The sequence below is a fragment of the Chelonia mydas genome, chromosome 21, assembly GCF_015237465.2.
Source record: "Chelonia mydas isolate rCheMyd1 chromosome 21, rCheMyd1.pri.v2, whole genome shotgun sequence".
NCBI classification, from domain to species: domain Eukaryota; kingdom Metazoa; phylum Chordata; order Testudines; family Cheloniidae; genus Chelonia; species Chelonia mydas.
In genome coordinates, this window is record NC_051261.2 from 4689445 (window position 1) to 4713057 (window position 23613).

Genomic DNA, 23613 nt, shown 5'->3' on the forward strand with positions numbered 1-23613 from the left:
AGACGCGGCTGCAGCTCTCCCTGCCAAACTCCATTAATGTGGTGTTCACTGCTTCTCTATAGCGGACACACGCCGCTGACCGTCACAGGGTCCGACCTGGATGTGATTCAGGAGCCAAGGATCCGTGTGAAGTACAATGGCAAGGAGTCTGTCAATGTAAGTAGCTGTCATCGAAGTGCAGCTGGCTTCCCCCTGAGCCCTCTTGAGATAAGCAGCCCCTCCTTTACCTGTTGAAAGCAGTGAGGTGTTAATAGGCTGGACAGTGGCACAGGTGCATTCTGCCTCGACCAGTCAGGCCTGCTCAGCAGTCCAGGTGTTTCCTGTTCCGACACACCCAGTGGCACAGCTGCTGCATCCTGGAGCGTGTGTGCGTTTGACGTTTTTATATAGCTTTTTGTGAATTCTTTTCAGAACCACCCAAAATTAATCAAATCCACCCTCCATTTTTGAGAAACACCATGTACACTGGCAGCACTATATAAATGCTTGGTAACAGGAAGACTCTTATTGGTTAACGCTCATCAAATCTAATTTTCTAATTAAATATAAGCAGCTCAAACTCAGAAAGGCCTCTTAGGTGTTTTCAAGCTTCTGCCATTTATAACTGTCCCAGCTGAATTGTTTGCTTGTTTTGTTTAACTGGATTTCTAAAAGGAGCTTTGATCAGAGATTAAGATACTATATACCGGGGCATCTGAGTGATGAACTCATTTGCACAGGGAAGGCAGAAATGCCTGAGATAGTGCACTGTAAAGCGAAAGTGCTGATGGAGCCTTTGTCCCAGTGCTGCTGTAATAAAGAGAGTGGTCAGGACAGGTTATTAATTGATATGGCCTTTCGTCTGTCATTAAGGGCGGGAGACTGGGCTCAGATCAACTTTACCCTCCAGTGTTTGTTGTGTTTACCAGCTGGGGACCCCAGGTGCTAGCACTGACTTAACCTTTGAGTTGAGTTCCCCATCTGGCAAGCAGGCTGGCTGAATGCATGAAACCCGGCATGCTGCCGCAGCCACACCCCCAGCGCAGACCCTGTGGGCCCTAGGCAGCCACTCCAGAAGAGAGGAAACGGTCTTTCATGGCCGGGCTTGGATTCTTTTGCACCTGACTACTTACTCCCTAGGTCAGCAAAGGGCCTGGGAGTTCTGCAGTGGGTGACTTCAGCCCCGTGCTACTGAGTGGCCCTACGAGGAGCAAGGTGGATCGGCTCCAAATGGGCATTGTTGGTGAGACTGCTGAGGAGGAGTTAGTATTTCAAGCCGCGGAGGCCCACGGTGACGGGAAGCAGCAGGGAGTCGGGAATCGTTGAGGCGCATGGCGCTTGTGTCATTGTGAGGCCCAGCTATATATCATCCGATACACACACAAACCAACAGCAGGGGAGGGCGCTGAGTATACAGAGTGAGGTTGACATGCAGACAATGAGAAATGACTTCTGCAGTGACCCAGGGGTGGCTGTACGGTACAGGGGCTGCCTGGGGCCAGCACAGAACTGCCAGGAAGTCTCAGAAGCTAGACATGGAAGAGCCCTATTAGGTCATCTCCTCAAGGTCAATGTCTAATCCCTCCCCTGGGCCTTGCAAATTCATTTTCTTTTTGAAATGGCCCTTGGTTTTTCCATGCTCTCAGGATCCCCGTACCCTAGCCTGAGAGCCCTTCTTCCTCCCAGCAGCCATGGGGGCTCACCCGGACTCATCTCCACAGGCATGTTTCAGTGGAGAGACAGAACAGATATCAATTCCTGGCTGCTCTGCAGAGGCTTACTTTGCCTTGCTCCTTTTGTGCAGGCCCACAGCTAGGTTTGCAATGAGAAATTGCCAGCTTGGGGTTTGTTGTTTTTTAGTAGACCTCTGTATCTGTCGTGCCATAAATACAGCTCCTATCATAGCAGCTCTGGGCCCAGCAAGCACACGTGGGGGGGGGGGGGGGGGTTGCTGCTGGAGGGAGAGGATCCGCCAGGGAACAAAAAGCTTTCAAGCTGCTTTTTCCCTCTTGCTGCAATGATCAAGTCGTGAGATAAGTTGAGAGGCTGCTTCCCTGTTAAGATGCCTTCCATCGTATGAAATGAAAGAGTTGCATTCCAGTCACATGGGCTGGTTCAAGGGGAAAAGACTGCTGGGAACAAAGGAAGGCAGGGAGCTGCACCATGCAGGTCACGCCAACCAGATGTTCAAGAACAACGAGGTTTGCTGGACGTCGGGTGCTCGTACCACTGCAGTAGGTGTCGCTAACAGCACTTGCTTTTAGTGGCTACATTGGTCCCAGTTTTGCAGCATGACACAGAAATGCACATGTGGCCCCTGTGCCTGCAAAGCCCCAGATTGTTGCGTGCGGAAGGGAGCTGGTGTGCAGAAAGTAAGGTACCCCTTTCGTGGGCTGGACTGTGGCTCTTTAGGGACTTGTGTGCATGGGGCTGTGTGTGTTTCCTCATTCTTGTTGTTATGCCTCCCGCCTAGTTAGTTCTAACTGAGCCCCTTATTTAAACCATTTGTCCCACACTTCATAAACCACCATGGAAAGTTAAAAAGTCAATCAATAGAACTATAATGTTTTTCCCTTTGGGCCCAGACTGCATAAATTGCGTTCTCCCCAGGCGCACTCAGCAGAACAGCTGGCAGCATACCCAGGCCCCTGCACGGGTGCCAAGTGCACAGTGCTGCTCTTCAGCTAGACCCTTTCATTCCCTTCTTTCGCCCTAAAAACTGGTCTCCACCCTTCAGCCTGCTGCACACAGAAGCACATTGGTATCTGGCTGAGCTGCTGATGCCCTTTATCCTCTCTTGACCTCCCTGAGAGCAAATTGAGCTGAGCTTTCATCCCTAAGAACTTGCAAGGGGAAGCACAGATAGAGCTCTTACTTTGCTTCTGCAAAGTACTAGTCCCAGGCTGTCACACTTGCAGATGTCTGTTTTTCTAGTTCTCTGGCTGAACGGAAAAAGTTGAAAATATTTTGTTTTGGGTTGAACAAAACATTTCTGCATTTTTCAGCAGCTGGAAATTTTGTCCAAATAATGTCACCCAGCCCTGGTGACAGCCTTTGTGCTGCTATGACGTTAATTAGTGATGGTTATCATTTATCTTGTCCTGTTTTATCTGTTGGAGCTGTTGTGCATTTGGATATTTTATGAGCTTGAATGATGTTATGTGAGGCGCCCAGAATGCTGTAAAAATCCAGTTTATTATTATTATTTAATGACTTTCAAGAGCCATTCTGCATGGAAACAGTTTTGCTTTAACTCAGAAGCAAAATTACTTTTTAGATCTGCTCAGCACGGAGAAGCTTACGGGTCAGACTTGAGAGACTGATTTTAAGAAGGGAGGTGTTTCAGATTTTGTGGGAATAGTGGAAGGAATATCGGATGTAGGGAAGAGAACAGGCCTGTTTTGCTGAGGTGTTCTATGAATGGTTCAGGAGTCTTTTGAATTCCACCGTGTTGGGGAGGAAATGTGTCTCTGCTGAAATGATAGAAGTGGGGTTAGTGGAATTGGTATAAGACTAAGCAATAGAGCAGTGGTTCTCAATCTGTGAGAACCATTAAAAGAAACTGTACGTCCCCGAACTTGCACCTAAATCTCAAGATCCCTGTGAGGTGAGGAAATATTCTCCCCATTTTACAGATGGAGAGCTGAGGCACAGCGTACGTGAAGTGAATCTCTCAAGGACACACAGGGGTCTGCAGCAGAGCTGGGGACTGAATCTAGATCTCTTGAAAAAAGAAAAGGAGTACTTGTGGCACCTTAGAGACTAACAAATTTATTTGAGCTTAAGCTTTCGTGAGCTACAGCTCACTTCATCGTCGGAAGTGAGCTGTAGCTCACGAAAGCTTATGCTCAGATAAATTTGTTAGTCTCTAAGGTGCCACAAGTCCTCCCTTTCTTTTTGCGAATACAGACTAACACGGCTGCTACTCTAGATCTCTTGAGACTCTGTCTTGTGCTCTGTCCTTCCTGATGCTGCAGAAATAACACTTAATATTAATTTAGCACTTTCCACCCAAGGAAGCTGAGCTGAAGCGAACCCCGGGTTTGCAAGGATCTAGGTAGTGTCCATGCACGCTGTAATGAGATGTATGCTCACTTTAATATTCATCACCAACTGAACCTGAGAATACTCTTTCCGTGTTGCAAAAAGACTGAACTTGTTGAGTGCTACCCTGGGAAGGGTTAATTACTTAGCAGACCTGCCTTTTCCCTTCCCCCCATGCTCAGGTCTGAGCTCTGCTTTTTTTTTTTTTTAATTATTATTATTATTATTATTACAAAGATAATTCTAAATACACAAATCTGAGTGGAATTAAATCTTTTGTTTGTGGAGGGAGGCCAAATTAAACATCCCCTGAAGCTTTATAGGGCCTGGTTTCTAAATAAATTAGCAGAGAAAGCTATGCTCTGCCTCCAAACAAACTCTTCCCCCTACGGAAGCGGGGAGCAACAGGCATCCTCAGCCCAGCAGGAGTCGACCTTCATTTTACCTAGAATCCTTCAGTATCCGTTGATTATTCTTCTGTCTCTTCGGTATTAAAAGATTGTCTCTGATCACAAATGTGTAGCCAAGACTAGACATTAATTATGGGTCCAGTTCAAAGGCATGTTTGGCAAATACAGTGCAGCAGAAGAGAAAAAAGTACTTAGCAATCTGGTTTGTGATTCTTTAGTTGTTTAAGCCATTTTCAGTTTGAAGCTCTATCTCTAGCTCCACTCTTGTGTCCTTGTGCTGGTTTAGAGGGGACACAAACTCTCCCAAAAACGAGACTATAATGATTCGTGCTTAAGCAAATGATTCGGGCTAAATACCAATCCATCAGAATCCGCAGAGGGAATTTAGAGAGGCAGAATGCAATTAGCCAAGTCAGAATTTAGCTAGCGTACAAGGGTCCGTGTAACATTAATGACCAGGAGAGATTAGTATTTTTTGTATTACTGTTTTTTGTATTACTCCTGTAACCCTCCCCAGTGCTGTCCTGGTAATTCAGTACTGATTTGGAAGGAAGACTGCAACATTCTGTAGAACCCACATAACTGCCTACAGCCTTTGGGCATTCCTTCCCTCTTCAGGTACTGGCCAGGCTCAATAGAGTGTGAGGACAAATAACATCACAGCCTCAGGTGCTATGGATGCAGACTATCTTTTTGGGTTTTAAGTTGCAGGGGTGCAACCTCTCCCTCAGCTTGCTCCTCCCAAAATCTTCTGGCTGGCTTTCAGCCCATAAGGGTAACGTTTATTGGCAAATATTTCAAATAAGGTTTCCTTCAGAAAATGCTGACATCCCCTTCACTGTATTATCTCAACTTGTCTGTGTGTATGTGTGTGCGCGCGATATGATTTGACTTCCACAAGCACCACTTTTGCCTCTTATTGTCTGTTTTCCTGCTACAGCCCTTCATTTCCACCCACCCACGACATGTCAGTAACACCCACTCGCACTCACTTATACAAGCGTTAGCTCCTCTGAATTTGGTCCTCAGTCCCTAACTCGTTGCACTGTAAAGTTTAAAAAGATACCAGGTGTTCACAGGCTCAGCATAAAGGCAAATTCTGTTCTGCTCTCCTCTTTCCTACTTGCCAAGTTGCAGAGGGAGAGACATAAAATAGACAAATGCAGCTGAAACCCCTTTCACAGCTACTGAGTGCCATGCTTTTAAAAGCAATGACTGCAGCCAGATTCAGATCAGCACAAGAGAGAGTGCTTGCAAGAGGTTTTATAAACATCTTGCAACTGTGTGTGTGTGTGTGTGTGTGTTGCACTGATGAGCTTTGGTAACACGTTCACATTATTTCCAGTGCGTTAGAACTATGGTCCTTCCTGTGTAATACATACCCCTCTGTACCCTTTTCAGCTTCCCATATGCTGTCCCTCTAACCACATGTCTCTGGCCTGCCCTGGAAAGACCGGCTCTAAACTGAGACGAAAATTCACCTCCCATACCCTCTGCTGAGGCCAGCAACTGTAATGGTAGTGTTTATGCTGTGGGCACCTGTCTCACTAGGAATAGCATTGCAGCTATTTCAGATAGAGGCCAGTAAACAAAACAAGTCTGCTGACAATGGCGGGTTTCAGCTGGGATAGATTTGGAGTCTTGTGTATCTTCCAGTCTGAAAGGGCCAAATTCAGCTCTGGTGTAAGGGTTTTAAAAGACAATTAGCAACTGTATAGTAGACAAAGCCTAAATGAGTGTAACTGCATGGAAGTCAGTTAATTTGCCACTGGATGTTATATCTGGGCAAAGATCAGACTGTAAAAGAGATTTCTCATTCAAAGTGTTAATCTTCTTCTCTTGTTTCCCTTTCCTGTCCAGGTCTGTAAGATTGTGAACACAACTACCCTGACTTGCTTAGCTCCACCTCTCACTCCTGAGTACCGACCTGGCTTGGATGCTGTTGAGCGACCGGACGAATTTGGCTTTCTCTTTAACAATGTGCAATCCCTGCTGATCTATAATGACACTAAGTTTATTTACTACCCAAACCCAACATTTGAGCTTCTGAGCCCTACTGGGGTTTTGGATCAGAAACCAGGATCGCCCATCATCCTCAAGGTACGAATGCCGGAGACATTAGTTCCAGTAGTTTGCACAGTCCAGCTGCTCTCTCTTTCGTTCAGAAAGCTGCGTACGCTGGAATGCAAAATGAGTGTCATGGGAAAGAGTGACGTCTAAGCCCCAGGAGCAGGGCTGTGGATCAAGTCCTTGTTACAGAGTTGCAATGCAAAACAGCTTGGCTACAGCCCATAACTGCTGGTCAGCTGGCAAACTCAGTGAGGAGAGGGGAAGGTTTGAAATATACAGGATCCCTGATATCACAGATTGACTCAGCCCTTCAGCCTTCCCAAGTAGATAAATGCACTTGCATCTGAAAGAACCTCAGAGTAGACCTTAAAAACTGCCAGCTCTGCATGAACATTAAAGACTCCTGCAGGACTTTTTGTGTGAGCAGGGGTTTGCTCTAGTGTTATAGAGCAAACTTTTCCTCCTTTTCCCTATTGTGTGGCACCCTCCAGACGTGGCACTGTTTATGTGGTGCTGCGTAAGCACCTTGGGTTGAAAAGTATTCTGGCAACATCAAGTATTTCTTATTAAGTGGGGTGCCATTAGTTTGTGACCTTCTAAGTGAAGAAGGAAGAGGAGGTAAAAACTCCTTACCTTATACAGTGTGGGGAAAATCCCCGAGCCCAGGGGAATTTTGTCTGGGTAATTCAGTTGATCACATTCTTAGGCCTAGTCTACACTAGAAAAAGGTTTGTGGTATGCTGTTTTGGCACACCCTCCTAGTGTAGACGCAGGAGTGCTTTTGCAGGTATAGCTTATACCATATCCCTGAATGAAATAAGCTACATGGGCAAAAGTACTTTTTTGCTGGTATAACTGTGTTTTCACTAGGGCTTTTTCCAGAATAGTAGTGTCGTAAAAAATCATGCCCCTACTGTACCGCATAAAGTTTAATTAGCTTGAGACTCTCACAAATCTGAAGCTTCGTCTACATTTAAAAGTTTTGTTGCTTTAACTGTGCCAGCATAGTTAAAGTGGCGTGCAAAAACCCTCCCAAAAACCTAGTGTGGACACTGTTATACCAGTATATAAGTGATTATATCTGTATAGCTTATTCTGGTTTAGTAAAGCAAAATAAGCCATACCATCTTACACTCGTATAACGGTGTCTACATTATAGCTTTTACTGGTTTAAAAAAAATCACGTCTCTGTCTGACATAGTTGTGCCAATTGAAAGTACACAGTGGGCCTGAGACACAGCAGTACAACAGGCTTTGTCTGTGTCTACGCTGGCACTTTCATCATTAAAACTTTTGTTGCTCGGGGTGTGAAAAAACACACCCCTGAACGACAAAAGTTTTAGCGACGAAAAGCACTGGTGTCAGCAGGAGCTGCGCTCCCAGCGATAAAGCTATCGCCCCTCACTGGAGGTGGTTTTAATTTTGTTGCCAGGAGCGCTCTCTCCCGGCAATAAAGAGCAGCCACACACCTTACTGCACCGTTGTCAGGTGCACAGTGTAGACATAGCCTTAGAGCCAGTAATACCCCTTGTAGGCCTGTCTTCTCCACCCTCCATTATTGGGACCCAGGGTGTAAATGATATAGAAATGTTCTGCCAACTGGAGAGAGAAGCCAGTAGAAATTGAAAAGGGGTGACACCAGGCTTTCCTTTTAAAGCATATGCAAGCTGTGACTGAGGATAAAGGGCAGATGAGTAATGGCCAAGGAACATGCTGAATCTTTATACAGTCTTCTCTACCTTTGTCAATAGGGCAAAAATCTGTGCCCACCAGCTTCCGGAGGAGCAAAGCTAAACTACACTGTCCTGATCGGAGATACCCCCTGTGCTGTCACTGTGTCTGAGACCCAACTGCTGTGTGAGCCCCCCAACCTCACTGGGCAGCACAAAGTTATGGTGAGGTCAAAACACCATCTAGCTACCTTATATATCTATGTATCTAATCTTTCCTTCCTTCCTTCCTTCTTTGTATGGCTCACTGAGGCAGCTGAGTGCCATTTCTCCTAGCGTTGTCAGGAATCTGATAGGTTTTACCTCCCTTTATGGCTGTTTAATAGGAAGTTAAGCATTGCTGTGGATTAGAAAGGAGGAAATCTCTATCCTCTCATTGGAGATGCCCTCCTACTATCCAGGCTTGTTAGAGATTCCAAGAAACTCAAGTATTTATGTCAGCAGGACATCAGTACCAGGTATCATATTCTTTCACCGTTCTTTATTTGTTGTTCATTCTATAAGGCATGAGTGAATTTCCTGTAACATCTGCAGGGGTCAAGAAGGAATTTTGCTTCTGTGGACAGCATGGTACAATTGGCCAGGTGTATTGGGGGACTTTTGGCTTTTCCTGAAGCATCAGAGATTGGCCACTGCTGAGTACTAAATTTGATGGGCTAGCATCTGATCCAGCATGGCAGCTCCTGTGTTTTCATTTACTGCAGCGTTAGGCAGTGTTACTCCTCTCTGATGCAGTTAGAGACCAAGTGGGCAGCTGCTGAAGTGTCTGGGTAGAGCTCAAATGAGGCTTTAATTGTGATTTATTTTTCTTCAAGTTCAGCAACCAAAACATATTTGAAATATCACAGTATAATTCACACGAGAGCTTCCCTGCTGACAGTTGCTTATATCTGAGTCCTTGACACATTCAAGAAAACCCTAACCCATTTTAACCCCCAGTCTGTTTATACCACAGCTTTCATATATAGCCTCTTCTCTTTTCTCTTCTCACCCAGCCCGCGTTCTTGGTTTTCCTTGAACTCCTTTGCCAGTGGAATTGTCACTCTGTCTCTAATGTCCGCAGTTTACAAAAGGGAGTTGAAAGCCTGTGAAATGAAAGTCAAATGGAGCCATCAGATAATAAGAACAAAGCCTGAGATAGTGAAAGGCTGACGTATTTATCATGAACTGAAGCCATCTGTGTGTTTCAAATAGGCTGTGCCCTTTCTTTTTTGAAGACAGCCAGTGTTCATATGGTCTTAGTTGTAACTGAGACAGGCTGTTTACCATGTCTTCTGACAGCATCTTTGCAGACTGGGGAATGATCTCCCTAACCAATAAAGAAAGGGGCTTTGGGAGCAGAGAAAATCTATCCGCCATCTGAGCAGGAGGAGTGAGCACCAGTTATTCAGAGGGCACTGTTTCCTGTCCCTGGTTCTTCTCTCCTGCCAAGATAACCACTAGGGCAGAAATCACAGTGTCCCCAGCTTGGGTGAGTGAGCAGAACAGTGTGGTCAGCAGCACTGCTGGGATTGGGTCAGGAGTGAGCAGTGATAGTTCCGGGGGTGAATCCAGTGTCCTTCGTGATGAGAGGTCAAAGCTATTGTAGTAGCAGAAACCTCTCCACAATGAAAGGTGAGGAACAAAGTCAGCATCTTACTAAGTGCACGATGAGTGACTGTAAGCTAGACATGGGAAATGGGAGAGAGAAAGCAAAGTCCAAACCCAGATAGGAACAGCATAGCCTTCAGCATGACAGAGGAGAGATTGAAATGGAGAGACATTTTCTGCTCCAGCATTCAAAATATTAGGGAGTAAATGAGAAGAGATTTCTTCAGCTTATAAGCAAGGACCAGAGATTTTCCACCAGATACCAGTAAGGAACAACGTAACCCAGGGACAGAGATGTTGGAGAAGGCACCAGACTGCTTTTGCAGCACTTGTACGTCTTGTCATGCAGCAGCTGAAACTGACCAAACAAGAAGAAAAGGAGGACTTGTGGCACCTTAGAGACTAACAAATTTATTTGAGCATAAGCTTTCGTGAGCTACAGCTCACTTCATCCACTGAATGCACCCAGTGAAGTGAGCTGTAGCTCACGAAAGCTTATGCTCATATAAATTTGTTAGTCTCTAAGGTGCCACAAGTCCTCCTTTTCTTTTTGCGAATACAGACTAACACGGCTGTTACTCTGAAACCTGACCAAACAAGACAGCTCCTGGGGCAGCAGGAAGAAACTGGGTGCCAGCACACTGTAGTGAAGGGAGTTACAGAGAGAGCACATGCTAGAATAGATGGGGAGAGCCCAATGTCTCTGAATGGGAAGTCAGACTAAGTGACACAGGAATTTAGGAAGGGGGACCCAGTGTTTCTCAGGAGAGCTCATTGTTAATGGAGAGTATCAAATGCATGGGAAGCACACTGGCTTTGCCTGAAAGGGGTGGAGATACTCTCAAGGCTGATCAGTTCTTCACCCAAATACCACCTCCAGCAGGTGTAACTGCCCCCCCTCCCATCATCTGGTCACAGCAGGCAGAGCCCGCTGGCTGAGCCCCCCTGTGTTTTGCTTGGCTAGGTGCACGTGGGCGGCATCGTCTTCTCCCCTGGCTCAGTGAATGTGATCTCGGACAGCCTGCTGACCTTGCCCGCCATTGTCAGCATTGCGGCGGGAGGCAGCCTGCTTCTCATCATTGTCATCATCGTCCTCATCGCTTACAAGCGCAAGTCCCGGGAGAACGACCTCACCCTCAAGAGGCTCCAGATGCAGATGGACAACCTGGAGTCTCGGGTGGCCCTGGAATGCAAGGAGGGTCAGTACCCCATTGTTGTTGTGTTCAGGACGGGGCAAAGGGGAATGGGCTTTGACATGACTGCGTTCCCCGAAGCCAGCGTGCGTGGGGCGGTGCCAATTAGCAGAAGTTACAGGGAGACCAAAGCTGCAGCTCCAAATGCCAGGTAGGGGTCTCTGTTCTGAGAGTCTGCGTAACCTGCCCACGTCACCCAGGCATTTACAATGGCTGGCCCCTTGAACTGCCCAGAGCCATCTCTAAATCTCACAGACCTGGCAAGAAATGTTTTCCACTTCCTTACTGGGTAAATGTGACCTACCAATTGAAAATTCCCCCAGTGTGTGAACTGGAGAGGTTCTCACTCACTCCCGAGCTGGCGGCTCTGTTCTTTTCCTACTGGAAGAGTGTCCACATTGCAATCGACACCATCGCATCTGCAGAGGAGGTGTGGATGCTGAGCGCCCCACTTAGATGGGAGCCCCTTTTCCCCCCACCCAAGGGGAGGGCTGAGGCAGCGATGGGAGAGCTATAAATATTCTGGGGTCTGCCGGGCTATCAGAGCAGGACAGACTCAGGGAGGGCTTTCTGAAAGTGTTGCTGTGTCAGCGCAGTTGGTTTCTTTAGAAATCAGGCAGGGTTTTCTAATGATTCCCTCAATCTGCCCACACAGACAGGTGCCTGGATTTTACCATCTAAGGTCACGGAGGAGAAGCAAAAACATCCTCCTGGAAAGCAGTCCCCTTAGGAATCCTGGGTTTGTGACAAGTTCTGCCTGGATTCCTGATCCTCCCTCTCACAAGCCTCTGTTACGGATGGAGCTATATCCCTTCAGCTTATTGCAAAATGGTCTAATCTAGACCAGAGCCTCCCCCTTTGGGATTTCCAGGGCTTCAGACAGTCACAGCACTGACAAATGACTAGAACAGGGTGACTTCTGAAGACTTCTAGGTGCTGTCATGTCAGAAAGAAATGCCGCTACAGCCCATGGCTTGTTTGTGTCAGTCAGGAACATATGCTTTGCTACTGCTCCCCTTCTCTCACTGGTAAATGCTAAATCCACTTCTCCTTTTATCCATTTCAACTAAATTGCAGGAACATTTAGAAATGGCACATTCACTCACCAAAATGCCTGGACATGCGTTCGCACATAGGCCTGGTCTGCCCTACAGGATTTCAGTGGGAAATTCCCACCAGATCAGCTGCATCAGTGTTAAGGAGCCCTAGAATAGTGAAGGTGTGAGCATTTTTGGCTCTGAGCTAGTTAAACGACACAGTGGTAAAACCTGCGGAAGTCCCCAGAGCCTTGTCTCCACTACGGCCTCCCCAGCTTCAGGGCAGTTGAACCAGTGGGAGCGCCAGTGGTTATGTTTTGTTCAAATCCCTAGTGTAGACAGGGTTATAGTTAAACACACAGGCAGAGTCCTGCACAGACATGTGAACACACACACAGTCACACTCATACACATAGACAGACACCACACACTTTCTGTATCGTGGCATTGTAGCTCTGAATTTTCTACAGCCCTTAAGTGAGCTCTGTTCTTTGGTGAGTTCACGTTATATGCAGATTTCTCTACCTCTCCTCTTTCCTGCTCAGCATAGCTAATCGTCTTCTCATCTACATGTTGGCAGATATGTTATATTTAAAAAAAAATCACCATGGTGAAAAACTGTAGACAGACAATCAGTTTATAAATTGACCCCTTTTCCTGAGAAACTTCTTATGGCCTAGCAGAGTTTTCCTCTCATTGAGCTCCATTGATTTGATGCCAGCTCTAGTACCTAGTGTCAGGTCTAGTTTCCCTGGTAACCAGCTCCTGTTTACCCCATGTTGCTTGAACTGGTTTGAATCAAAGGCCTTCTGAGCCTGTTTATAGCTTCAGAGCAAAGGTTAGGTCAGTGTCTCCCACATGGGCTCAGAGAGCAGGAGAGTCTCTGCACCTTCGAGGCAAGGACGTATGCCCCCACAACTAGGGAAGGCCATAACAAGTGTATGGGATGCAGACACAGCCTAATGTGCAGAGAATAGGATTAAAGCTTGATTCTGCTTAAGTGACACATCGAGATTACATTGTGGAAACTGCTCAAGCTCCAGGGTGCCTGGTCAATATGTCTCATTCTCTAATGGCCTCTTGCTGAAGGAGTTTCTTATAGGCATAAGGGGACTCTGACCCTATAGGAACTGTATGGTTCTGACGAGGAATGAGACAGAACTAGAAAGTGGAATAATCCTGTGCCTCTCCTGGCGCACAAAGAGAGAAAAGAGCCCACACTGCACCTCCTGGAAGCCTGCCCCCGGGAGCCCAGCATGGCGTCCTAGATACCAAGGAGAAAACGGGCTGGAAGCAAACACGACAGGGCTGCTCTCCTGTGCTCAGGCATTGCCTGCCAACCTGCTGTCAAAGGTTACATTCTGGGAGATGATAGAGGTGGGGGGGTGAGTGCATTGGGCAGGTACTGCATTGCGGGGCTGTGTCAGGAATGTGCATGTTTACATGGGGTGAAAGGTAGGGATAGAAGCTAATTTGTACATGGGGTGGCTGTGAATCAGTGTATACACATTCAGAGGCCTGTGTTGAGGGTGTAGGGAGCTGTGCATTTGTAAATGGTATGTGTGTAGGTTCAGAGGAAGTGGGAGTCAGCACATTTTGCAGAGGAGAGTGAGCAATTGTGGTGGGGGGTGCATATGAGAGGGTTCATGCAGGTACCAAGGGGGCAGGAGGGGGCATGTGGATATGATCCAGGTTGTCTTCTATGCAGCATGCTCTGCATCAAAGAGATTGAGGAGTTCAGACAAATAACCTCTCTAGGTAAAAATCTCAGTTAGTAATCACATTTCTCTCTTGACAGCATAACTGTGGGTGAAAAAATAAACTCTTCCCAGCAACGGCCATTGAGCTAGCAAGAGCAGACCTTTGGGATAGAAAGAATCTCCTTCTCTATTTGCTTTTGAGAAACCTTGTACTTGTTTTAACTCGTTGAAATTGTCACTTACAAATTTCAAAGTGTAGGAATCTAGTCCCTAGCAACAAGGCAGGCTGGGCTTGGCGTCCCAGCAGGGATACAAAGATGGAACTTAAATGATGCCTGCTGGAAGCCAAGCGGCAGCATGCTAACCTGGGGCTGATTGCCGACAGAAAAAAAAAAACATTCTGGGAAGGTTTGCTGTTGTGCATCATAGAAAAGATGTTTTATCTAGTTTGAAGGAAGCTTGGTGGATCAAGGGGAAAAAATAAAAATAAACAAAAGGCAGCAAATTTCAGAGCATGATCTATATTCATGTTCTTGACATTTGCATCAGGACACACAGCCGAACAAAATATAAGGCCCTTGCAAGCAAGGCAAAGAATGACATGCATGACAGACATATGGACTCATGGCTGAGGAGAGCCTACCTGGAGTCCTAGAAACTATGGATGGAAGCATAAGTCCATCAAATGTAGTACTCCATCCAGCATCCTATGTTTCACCTCACCTCCACCCCCCGCCACACAGACCTCCGTAATATCTATGTCTATGCTGTACCATACATGGACAGATAAATACCTTCCTGACCCCTGCAGCCTGCATTTTAGGCCCTGAAGCATGATATTAGGTTAGTGGTGTTACTTGTAGAAAAGAGAAAGAGAGAATGTAGTAGGCACAACAATTTAAAAATAGTATCCTTATTTCTAGCTGGAGCCTTTCAAGGTATTTTAGGTGCTTATACACAAGGTGTGAACTGCATACAAATTAGCAAACATCTTTTTTCTCCGCATCTGTTCTTTGCACTGTCTTTGCAGGTACTTGTGCACACTCACACTCCCTCTCTCTGCTGCTGCTGTGAAAGTGTCTCGCAGCCATGACAGCACGTCTGAGTGACACAGTGAGGTCCTACAGTGACCAAGCTTCCCAATATGGCCCATTTGCTGCCCGGGATTTGTCTGCCAGGAAGGCAGACTGCTGGCTGTTCCCAAAGCCCCTGTTGTTTAGACTCAGTTCCCCATGGTCCCCTTTGATTGCATTTCTTTTTCTCTCTCCTCCTGGCCTTCCCCTCCCCACCCCAATAGCTTTTGCGGAGCTGCAGACAGACATCAATGAATTAACCAGCGACCTGGATCGCTCCGGGATCCCATACCTTGATTATCGGACATATGCCATGAGGGTCCTTTTCCCTGGCATCGAGGACCACCCCGTCCTGCGTGAGTTGGAGGTAATGAAATGGCTGGGCGCATACTCTCCCTCTCTCTGCTGCTCCTAATGCTTACATAGCTTCTGGGACTATTTTCCTGGTCCCTTCTGGGAAGCTAGATTGAAACTCACGGAGCTGTGAAGCACCTTCCCATCTCCCTCGTTGAATCTTATTAGAAGCGCTAGGGTAAGTGAAATAAGCACAGAGTTCATTTTAACAAATGACTCGGCATTTTGTCTCTTTAACACACGGCTTGCTTCCTCGTGCTCTCGGCTGGGGCTGGGGCTGGTTTTTGGTTTTTTTATTATTTTCATCACTAAAGCACCACCATAGAGTTTGCAAGCCCAGCAGCAAACTGGCTGCCTTCCTTATCAGCGTCTTTTTAAAGTCTCTATTAATCCCTTTTTTGTGGGGAGAAAAGCAAAGGATATCCTGATTTGCTGTGCTCCTGATTTATTGCCGTGCTCCTGCAAGGGATAAGCTTTTCACCTTGGGATGACCTGGCCCAGGATTTGCTGTAGGTCAGCAGTTTTCATTTTCCCCCGCAATTTTTTTTAGATAAGCCATTCATTCAAATTTCAGTGTCAGTGCTAACTTTAGTCCTCACCACCTTGTGCTGTGTTCCCATCAGAGTCCTGCAAACAACACTGGATTGGGGTGAGTTAGTACCTCGATGGGAGATCTTCAAAGCAAACACTGGTGCTTCAGGAAGTAATACCAATTATCATGTAGCACTCTTCCCTTTGAGTTGGTGTTGACCTGGTGCCCCACCATGGCATCAGAAGGCCCTGGAGGTATTGGGCTAGTTCTCAGCTCTTGTAAATTGTCATAGTTGCAGTGAGGTCCGTGGATCTATGCTGATTGACACCAGCTGAGGACTCACCCACCGTCTTCAGGATGAGATGTAAAAGAGAGAACCACTTCTGGTCATTCTATTTGCCCTGGTATTGTTGACATGAGCAGGTGTTGCTCCTGCTATCCTGGCCAGATTCCAGTAAGGGTAACTGTGTTCTGCTTCCATAAATCCCCCCTTCAGGTTCCAGTTAAATGTGCTCTTGGTCAAACAGGGCTGTGTGCTATTGATCAATCACTGTATATCACTCTAAAGGTGGCTGCATTTCACTGGTGGATGAAGGGATTCCTGGGTATCATTTGTATCAAGTTATGCTTTGGGATCCTCTGACATGAAAGGCATTGTAGAAATATAAGAAATTATTATTATATTAATAAAAGAGCTAATTAAAATTAATGCATTAGATTACAATTCTAACAGCAAACAGCTGGCCACAACTCAAGCACTAAACTCACCCAGGCTGCAATTGAATCTGCTTCTCCCATTGCCAATCCCCAAAATTTTCCAGTCCCACATATGGTGTTTATTATTTAAATTGTCAAGTAAGCTGATTTTCTAACAAATGTGGCCACTTGTTATTGGTTTCACTTATGAAAAACAGAACTGCAGGAGTGATAAATGTGTTGCCAATTACACAGTTGATTTAATTATATAATGTTCGTAGAACCAATATATAGGGCTCCAAGATGTTTAGTAAAGAATTGCTTAATGTAGTTTATCATTTTGACTCATAATGAATTACTTAAAACCAGGACTAGCTGAAAGCCTCAATTAATTTTTTACTGTTTCTCTATAATAAAGCAATAGTCTAAATTAGTAATTAATTTACTTATGGGAGTGTCACTTTTTTTGTTGTTTTTTTGTTGTTTTTTTGCTTTTTGCAGAACAAGTACAAAATGTATGTCACTTGTAGGCTTTCAGCCTCAAAGCAGAGTAATTAGTGTTCAGCAAGCCTGATTCACAGCAATGGTGAAGACAACTAGAGCTAGAGTTAGGGGCACTGTTTCTTTCAGTGGCTTGCTGAGATTGTTGTCCTCTGCTTACAGGTCCAAGGGAACGGGCAGCAGAATGTGGAGAAGGCCTTGAAGCTCTTTGCCCAGCTAATCAACAACAAGGTGTTTCTGCTGACATTCATCCGGACCCTGGAGCTTCAGCGTAGCTTCTCCATGCGTGACCGTGGCAATGTGGCTTCCCTGATCATGACGGGCCTGCAGGGAAAGCTGGAATACGCAACTGACGTACTGAAGCAGCTACTCTCAGACCTGATTGAGAAGAACCTGGAGAATAAGAATCACCCCAAACTGCTCCTGCGTAGGTAAGATGACTGGCAGGGGGAGGAAGCTGCAGGGACATGCCCAGATAAAGGAATCAACATCATGCTGTTGCTGTCCCCTCTCCACCCAGGGAAGAGCCTTGGCTGGGGCGGCCAACAAAAGCCACATGGCCACCAGTGGCTAAAACACACACACACTGGCAAGTACCAAAGAAAAGTTGCATATAGCAGGATCTGGCAGTGGGTAGCAAGGAAACCCCATTTCAGACAGACCCTCAAAGTGCAGAACTCACCATGTGCAACTCCCATCATGCTTTTATTCATTGCTTTTCCTGCTTCCCTTGGCCTCTCAGATACTGAGGGGTTGCGGGGAGATCCAGATTTGATCTGTCCATCTCATTGCACTGGGAGCCCTGAGAAGGAGAGTGGCTCCAGCCTGGGTGACCCGCTGACAGTAATAAGCAAGAGTGCGTGGTGGAGGTTCGGACAGATTGACAGTTAAAACGCATTACTCATCATTGGCAGGCTGACCCCGACCTTCAGGGACATTAGCAATTTTACTCTACGTTTTCCAGATGTCAGTTTTTTATTCCCAGCCCAGCAGGTTCCTTTTTGTCTTTGGGTGTTTTGGGTGGGGTTGGTTTTCTCTAAATCAAGAATTTCCCCTTGCCCCCACAAGCTCTCGGCCATGGAGGAAGCAACTGGAAGACAAAAAGGGACAGGACTGATGGGCTTTTCATCAGTGCCCTGTTCTGTTGTGCAGAAGGAAGGGAGGAATGAGTGGGGTCAAGGGGGATGCTGAGGGATTATGAGTGAAAGAGAGAGGTACGAGAGGTCATAGTTCTCTTGGATCAAGTTTAAGATGCTGTGCAGCCATCCGTGAAAACATATGATAGAGTTAACCCTGTGTTACTAGAGACAAGGAAGGGAAACGGATGGACTCTTGGAGGCTCCCAATGGAGCACTGCATTTTTCTTTCTGCCACCAGCCCATGTAGCATGACTGAAACTTCACGGTGCGCCAACACCTCCACCCCTAGAGAGTCCTGCTTGACAAATGGGGTGTCCTGGAGCCCATGAAGTGGAGTGAGATGAGCCAGGACTGGAGGCCTCCTCTCACCATCATTGGGTGAAGGCTGACAGCACCATCAGTCTCACTGGTGCCAGGTGACCCCTGAGGTTGCACTGGTATCTCAGGTTTCAGAGTAGCAGCCGTGTTAGTCTGTATTCGCAAAAAGAAAAGGAGTACTTATGGCACCTTAGAGACTAACCAATTTATTTGAGCATGAGCTTTCGTGAGCTACAGCTCACTTCATCGGATGCATACTGTGGAAATTGCAGAAGACATTATATACACAGACACCATGAAACAATGCCTCCTCCCACCCCACTCTCCTGCTGGTAATAGCTTATCTAAAGTGATCATCAAGTTGGGCCATTTCCAGCACAAATCCAGGTTTTCTCACCCTCCGCCCCCCCACAGACAAACTCACTCTCTTGCTGGTAATAGCCCATCCAAAGTGACCACTGTCTTCACAATGTGTATGATAATCAAGGTGGGCCATTTCCTGCAGAAATCCAGGTTCTCTCACCCCCTCACCCCCCTCCAAAAACCACACACACAAACTCCCTCTCCTGCTGGTAATAGCCTATCCAAAGTGACCACTCTCCTTACAACCTGCATGAAAATCAAAGTGGGCCATTTCCAGCACAAATCCAGGTTTTCTCACTCCCCCACCCCCATACACACACAAACTCACTCTCCTGCTGGTAATAGCTCATCCAAAGTGACCACTCTCCCTACAATGTGCATGATAATCAAGGTGGGCCATTTCCAGCACAAATCCAGGTTTTCTCACCACCACCCCCCCACCACACACACACAAACTCACTCTCCTGCTGGCAATAGCTCATCCAAACTGACCACTCTCCCCACACTGTGCATGACAATCAAGGTGGGCCACTTCCAGCATAAATCCAAGTTTAACCAGAACGTCGGGGGGGGGGGGGGGGGGGGCAACAAGGGGAAATAGGCTACCTTGCATAATGACTTAGCCACTCCCAGTCTCTATTTAAGCCTAAATTAATAGTATCCAATTTGCAAATGAATTCCAATTCAGCAGTTTCTCGCTGGACTCTGGATTTGAAGTTTTTTTGTTGTAAGATAGCAACTTTCATGTCTCTGATTGCGTGACCAGAGAGATTGAAGTGTTCTCCGACTGGTTTATGAATGTTATAATTCTTGACATCTGATTTGTGTCCATTTATTCTTTTACGTAGAGACTGTCCAGTTTGACCAATGTACATGGCAGAGGGGCATTGCTCAATGTCAGAGCATTTCTCTTTCCCCTGCACCTCAGTCCATCTTCCAGCTGGGCTGGCAGGGGAAGCAGGTGCCAGATGGAGGAAACTGGGTTAAGGGTGAGAATAAAAGCAAAGGGATTCCCTTGGGATTTGGAAATGGTGTGGGGGTGGGAGGGAGAGCAATCTGGGGCAATCTTGGCCAGTATCCTGCATCCCTAACTGATCTGAGTGTGTGAAGGCACCATAGTCATTGAGACAAAAGCACACAATGTGTTCCTTAGAATGTTACATTGCTCTCTGTGTTCGATTCTGCTGCCAGTCCCGGCTCTTCTCCTGTTCAGGGCTACGTTAGTGCGGCGTTAGGGCAGACAGGCACACAGAGAGTTTGCTGTGGAGGCTCTTGCATCTCGGCCACATTTCTTCTGCAGAGTAGCGCCCTGCTTGTCCAAAAAGAGTGGGGCACCATGGAATGAATTTAGGTGATTTGGAAAAAAAAGGGAAGCTTCTGATGTCACTCTAAGTGATGCCCATCAGGAGACATCAGTTGAACCCAGAGGCACTAAATCTTAAAGGCAAACGCTGCCCAAGAGTACTACAAAGTGCTACAGGGGCACCGCTCACCCGTCAGTATTCACTGGCCTGCAGTGTCTGATTTGGACAGTGGCATTTGTGGAATATCTTATTCTAAATATGGGGAATATGCCACTGAGCTCACTCGTCGTATCACAGCCCACTGGCTATCGCTTTTTTAGGGGCACATACTGCACGAGAGTGAGTGTTATTGGAGACATAATGTGGCTGTTGTGCCTATAAAACACTGGCTATCCAGTTGCATGTTTGCATTTAATTATTGTTTCAGAGGTTGAAGCAGGGCCTAGGAGAGCGCTACTGCAGGGACCACATTAGGCATGATCTCATTTGAGCTGCTCTGTTCACTTTTTGAGTGCAGAGCTTTTCTAATCAGCCTGCACCAGATCAAAGTGAAAGGGAAAAACCTAGGCATTCACGCCTTTTTTTTCCCATTTTAAATGTGAGGGAATTGTATGGGGAAAAAGGTTCCAGAGTTATAAGCACCTGATTGTATCTCTTCATCTGTGTCTATAAATTGCTTCATTAGACTGCAAGCTCATCAGAGCAGGGACTTCCCTTCTTGCATGTTTGTACAGTACTGCACGCTTTTGAGCATCTGCCATGCCAGGTCCAGATGAGATGAGCATGGCATAAAAGTCTAGATGGACAGGGTAAGTGACAGACCCAGAGTCTGAGCTGACAGGGAGAGGGCAATGGTAAAACACCTCCACCTAACTTGAGATCTTCTCTGGACTACATCTAGGGGTTCAGCCTCCGTGGACCAATCTGTCCTATACGTCTCTGATGATGCTGCACAGCAAAGATTGGGGTGTCACTATGATATAAGGGCTTTTGTTCTGTTTATCTAGGTACTTACTTGACCTTCATCCTTACACAGTATCTGTGCACCTCGCAGTCATTAATATATTTTATCCTCACAGCCCCCTCATCCAATAGGGAAGGAACTTCCCCATTTTACTGTTAGGGAGCTGAGATAAATGGCAGCTGAAGTGACTCATCTCAGGTCACACACACAGTCTGCAGATGAGACAAAAATTAAATTTAGTAACCCGGGTCAGATTGGCACCCATGACTCTGAGGCAAAAGGCTGCCTCCTATTCCCGCTCCCCCGAGCCGGCCATGTCCCCACGCTCACGCTGACAGCATTTCAGGGCCCTGTTGCATAGGAGTCACCCTGGCTCTATCCCGCTGTGTCTGAGCTTTGCCCCATGGGTTGCTGTGTGATGGAGGAAGAGGGCCCACTCTATGCTCATCCACTGTCCGCCAGTCCACAAATGGAGCCATCGCCACACAGAAGCCAGCAGCCAAAAGCAACAGGGAGTATTTCACAGTTTGGGGGAGTTTTCAGGGATTCCTCCAGCCACAATGAATATACTTGGCAGGAAATTGCTCTAAATCTGGCCATGTTTGCAGAGGCAATAACTCATCTCAGAAATGGAAGCTGCATTAATTTCCCCCGTGGTTTGATGAGTCGCTGTGAAAGCGTCTTCAGCCTGAGCCATCAATAATGACTTTTCACGGTGCTCTAAAAATACAAGGCTGGTGATCTCAGCACTATCCCCCTCCCATCTCCTGTCCCCCCCATCCCTCACCCCATTACCACCACGAGGAGGTTTTGCTCATAACACAGCGTACCACATCAGAGCCCGCCTAGCAATGTCATAGTCCGATTGCCAGAGACGGAAAAGCCAGACTCAGAGAAAGGGCCAAACCCACAGGGACTGTGTGTGGCCAGCCATTACTCTCTGAGTTTCTGCTTGAAGCATGTATGATTTTTTTCTTTGTTTCTCAAACTCAGAGGCTGGAGGGATTGTGTTGGATCCAGTCCTGACATGGGAGCAGTTCAGACCTAGAGTCTCTGTACAGCCAAGGAAAGGAGTTAAGCCAGGAGCAAATGTTCTTCTTCCTTAAAGAAGGCTCAGAGAGAGAGAACCTAGCCACTCCTTTGTGTGGCTCTTATTGTGGCACTCAGAGGCTGGGGGTTGAACTTTCAATGCTGGGGGTAGCTAATGTGGTCTGACCTGCAGTTTTATGCAATAGTGCCCCATCCTGAAAGTAGCCTGAACCAGTGATCTAGATATGAAAGTCTCCAATCCTCCAAGCCATTCAGTCCCCTCGGTGCAGCCCTGCACTGACGTCCCCCTTTCATCCTTTGTGGTATATTGGTGCCAACACAAACTTGTAAGCTAAATGTGTTAATATAAAAGATGACAAGTCACCTGCTGAAAGGTTGGGATTCTATCTAGGTTCAGATTCCCCGGTCAAACGCTTCTGTCTCCATTAGCTGCCGTGAACATCAGCTGCCTGGTAAAAACTCATTTGAGCTTGTAAATAGACTGGGGGAAAGATACTCACCCTGCATGGTTCTGAATGGGGTTATTTCTCACCCATCAATCCCATTTGGTCATTTAAAAGGCTCTTGTAGCGTATCTCCTGTCTTTGCTTTGCCATGTAAACACAGGATTAATGTTACCCCTTTAAGCATGGGCTCATGAGGGCACTTTCCTGCTCTTCTCTGTGGAATTCAACAGCCAATTCATAGTCGAGATATAATGATGTGGCCTGTTTGTTTCCATTTGCAGAGTGAGGGTTGAACTGCCTGAACCCCTACTCCCCCATGTGCCAGAGTGTCGGGCGAGTATGTCTTGCATACAGCATAGCCAGCCACATGGGAGACTAGTATTGGCACTTGGCGCAGATGGTGTCATTCCAGTGCATGCACAAGGGGCTGGGGGATGAGGTCTCCTCTGCAGGAGCAGCGGCGTTTGAGAGCTGACAGTGGGGCGGGAGAAGGTGATTATTGTCTGTCTTTAATCAGAACTGAGTACCTGTGGCTTAGTTCTGTGAATTATCCTCCCAGATATGGCAGGTGACGCAGGGAAACCAAATGAACCCAAAGAGCCTTCATTATCCTCTGTTTAAATTTGATCATTCTCACTCCTGGGCATTACCAGGGTCTTTGCAAATGGAAATAGTTGCATAGCTGAGGGAGACAGCGGAAAGGGGTGGAAGAGCAGCACGGAGGGATGCCTTACAGATTCAACCTTCATGTGTGACATGCTTGCTTACACTCTTTGGAGCTATGGGTCCAAGTTCCAATCTCTTCCTCCTCCTGAGGCAGACTGTCTGAGTTCTAGGTACTTCGCTCGTGGGCGGGGGGCTTTCAGCTGAGACCATAAAACCATAGAACATGTCTTGATAGCTGTGCACTGACACTGAGGGCTCGGTTTTTCCCTTCAGTTACATCAGTGTAAATCAGAAGTAGCCCCGCTGATATCACTGGAGTTATACTGCTGTAAGTGAGAGAGAAACACATCACAGGGCACCATGGCACTTTCTGTAAAGACTTAAGGGGTTTGTCCCACTGTCTTCAGTGACAATTTCCTTTCCCCTATTGTTAAGCACGTGAGCTGGGATTTTC

General features: G+C 46.7%; 1 protein-coding gene across 4 annotated transcripts in view; it reads left to right on the plus strand.

Moving 5' to 3' along the window:
* The window catches only part of PLXNA2 (plexin A2), a 457364-nt gene that overhangs the window by 402459 nt on the left and 31292 nt on the right, over positions 1-23613 (plus strand). For all 4 annotated transcript variants that reach the window (XM_043533410.1, XM_007059575.4, XM_043533409.1 and 1 more), the window contains 6 exons: positions 63-156; positions 6294-6533; positions 8255-8398; positions 10788-11022; positions 15051-15193; positions 17072-17340. In XM_043533410.1, the coding sequence (XP_043389345.1) occupies positions 63-156; positions 6294-6533; positions 8255-8398; positions 10788-11022; positions 15051-15193; positions 17072-17340 (1125 nt within the window). The remainder of the gene's footprint in view (positions 1-62; positions 157-6293; positions 6534-8254; positions 8399-10787; positions 11023-15050; positions 15194-17071; positions 17341-23613) is intronic.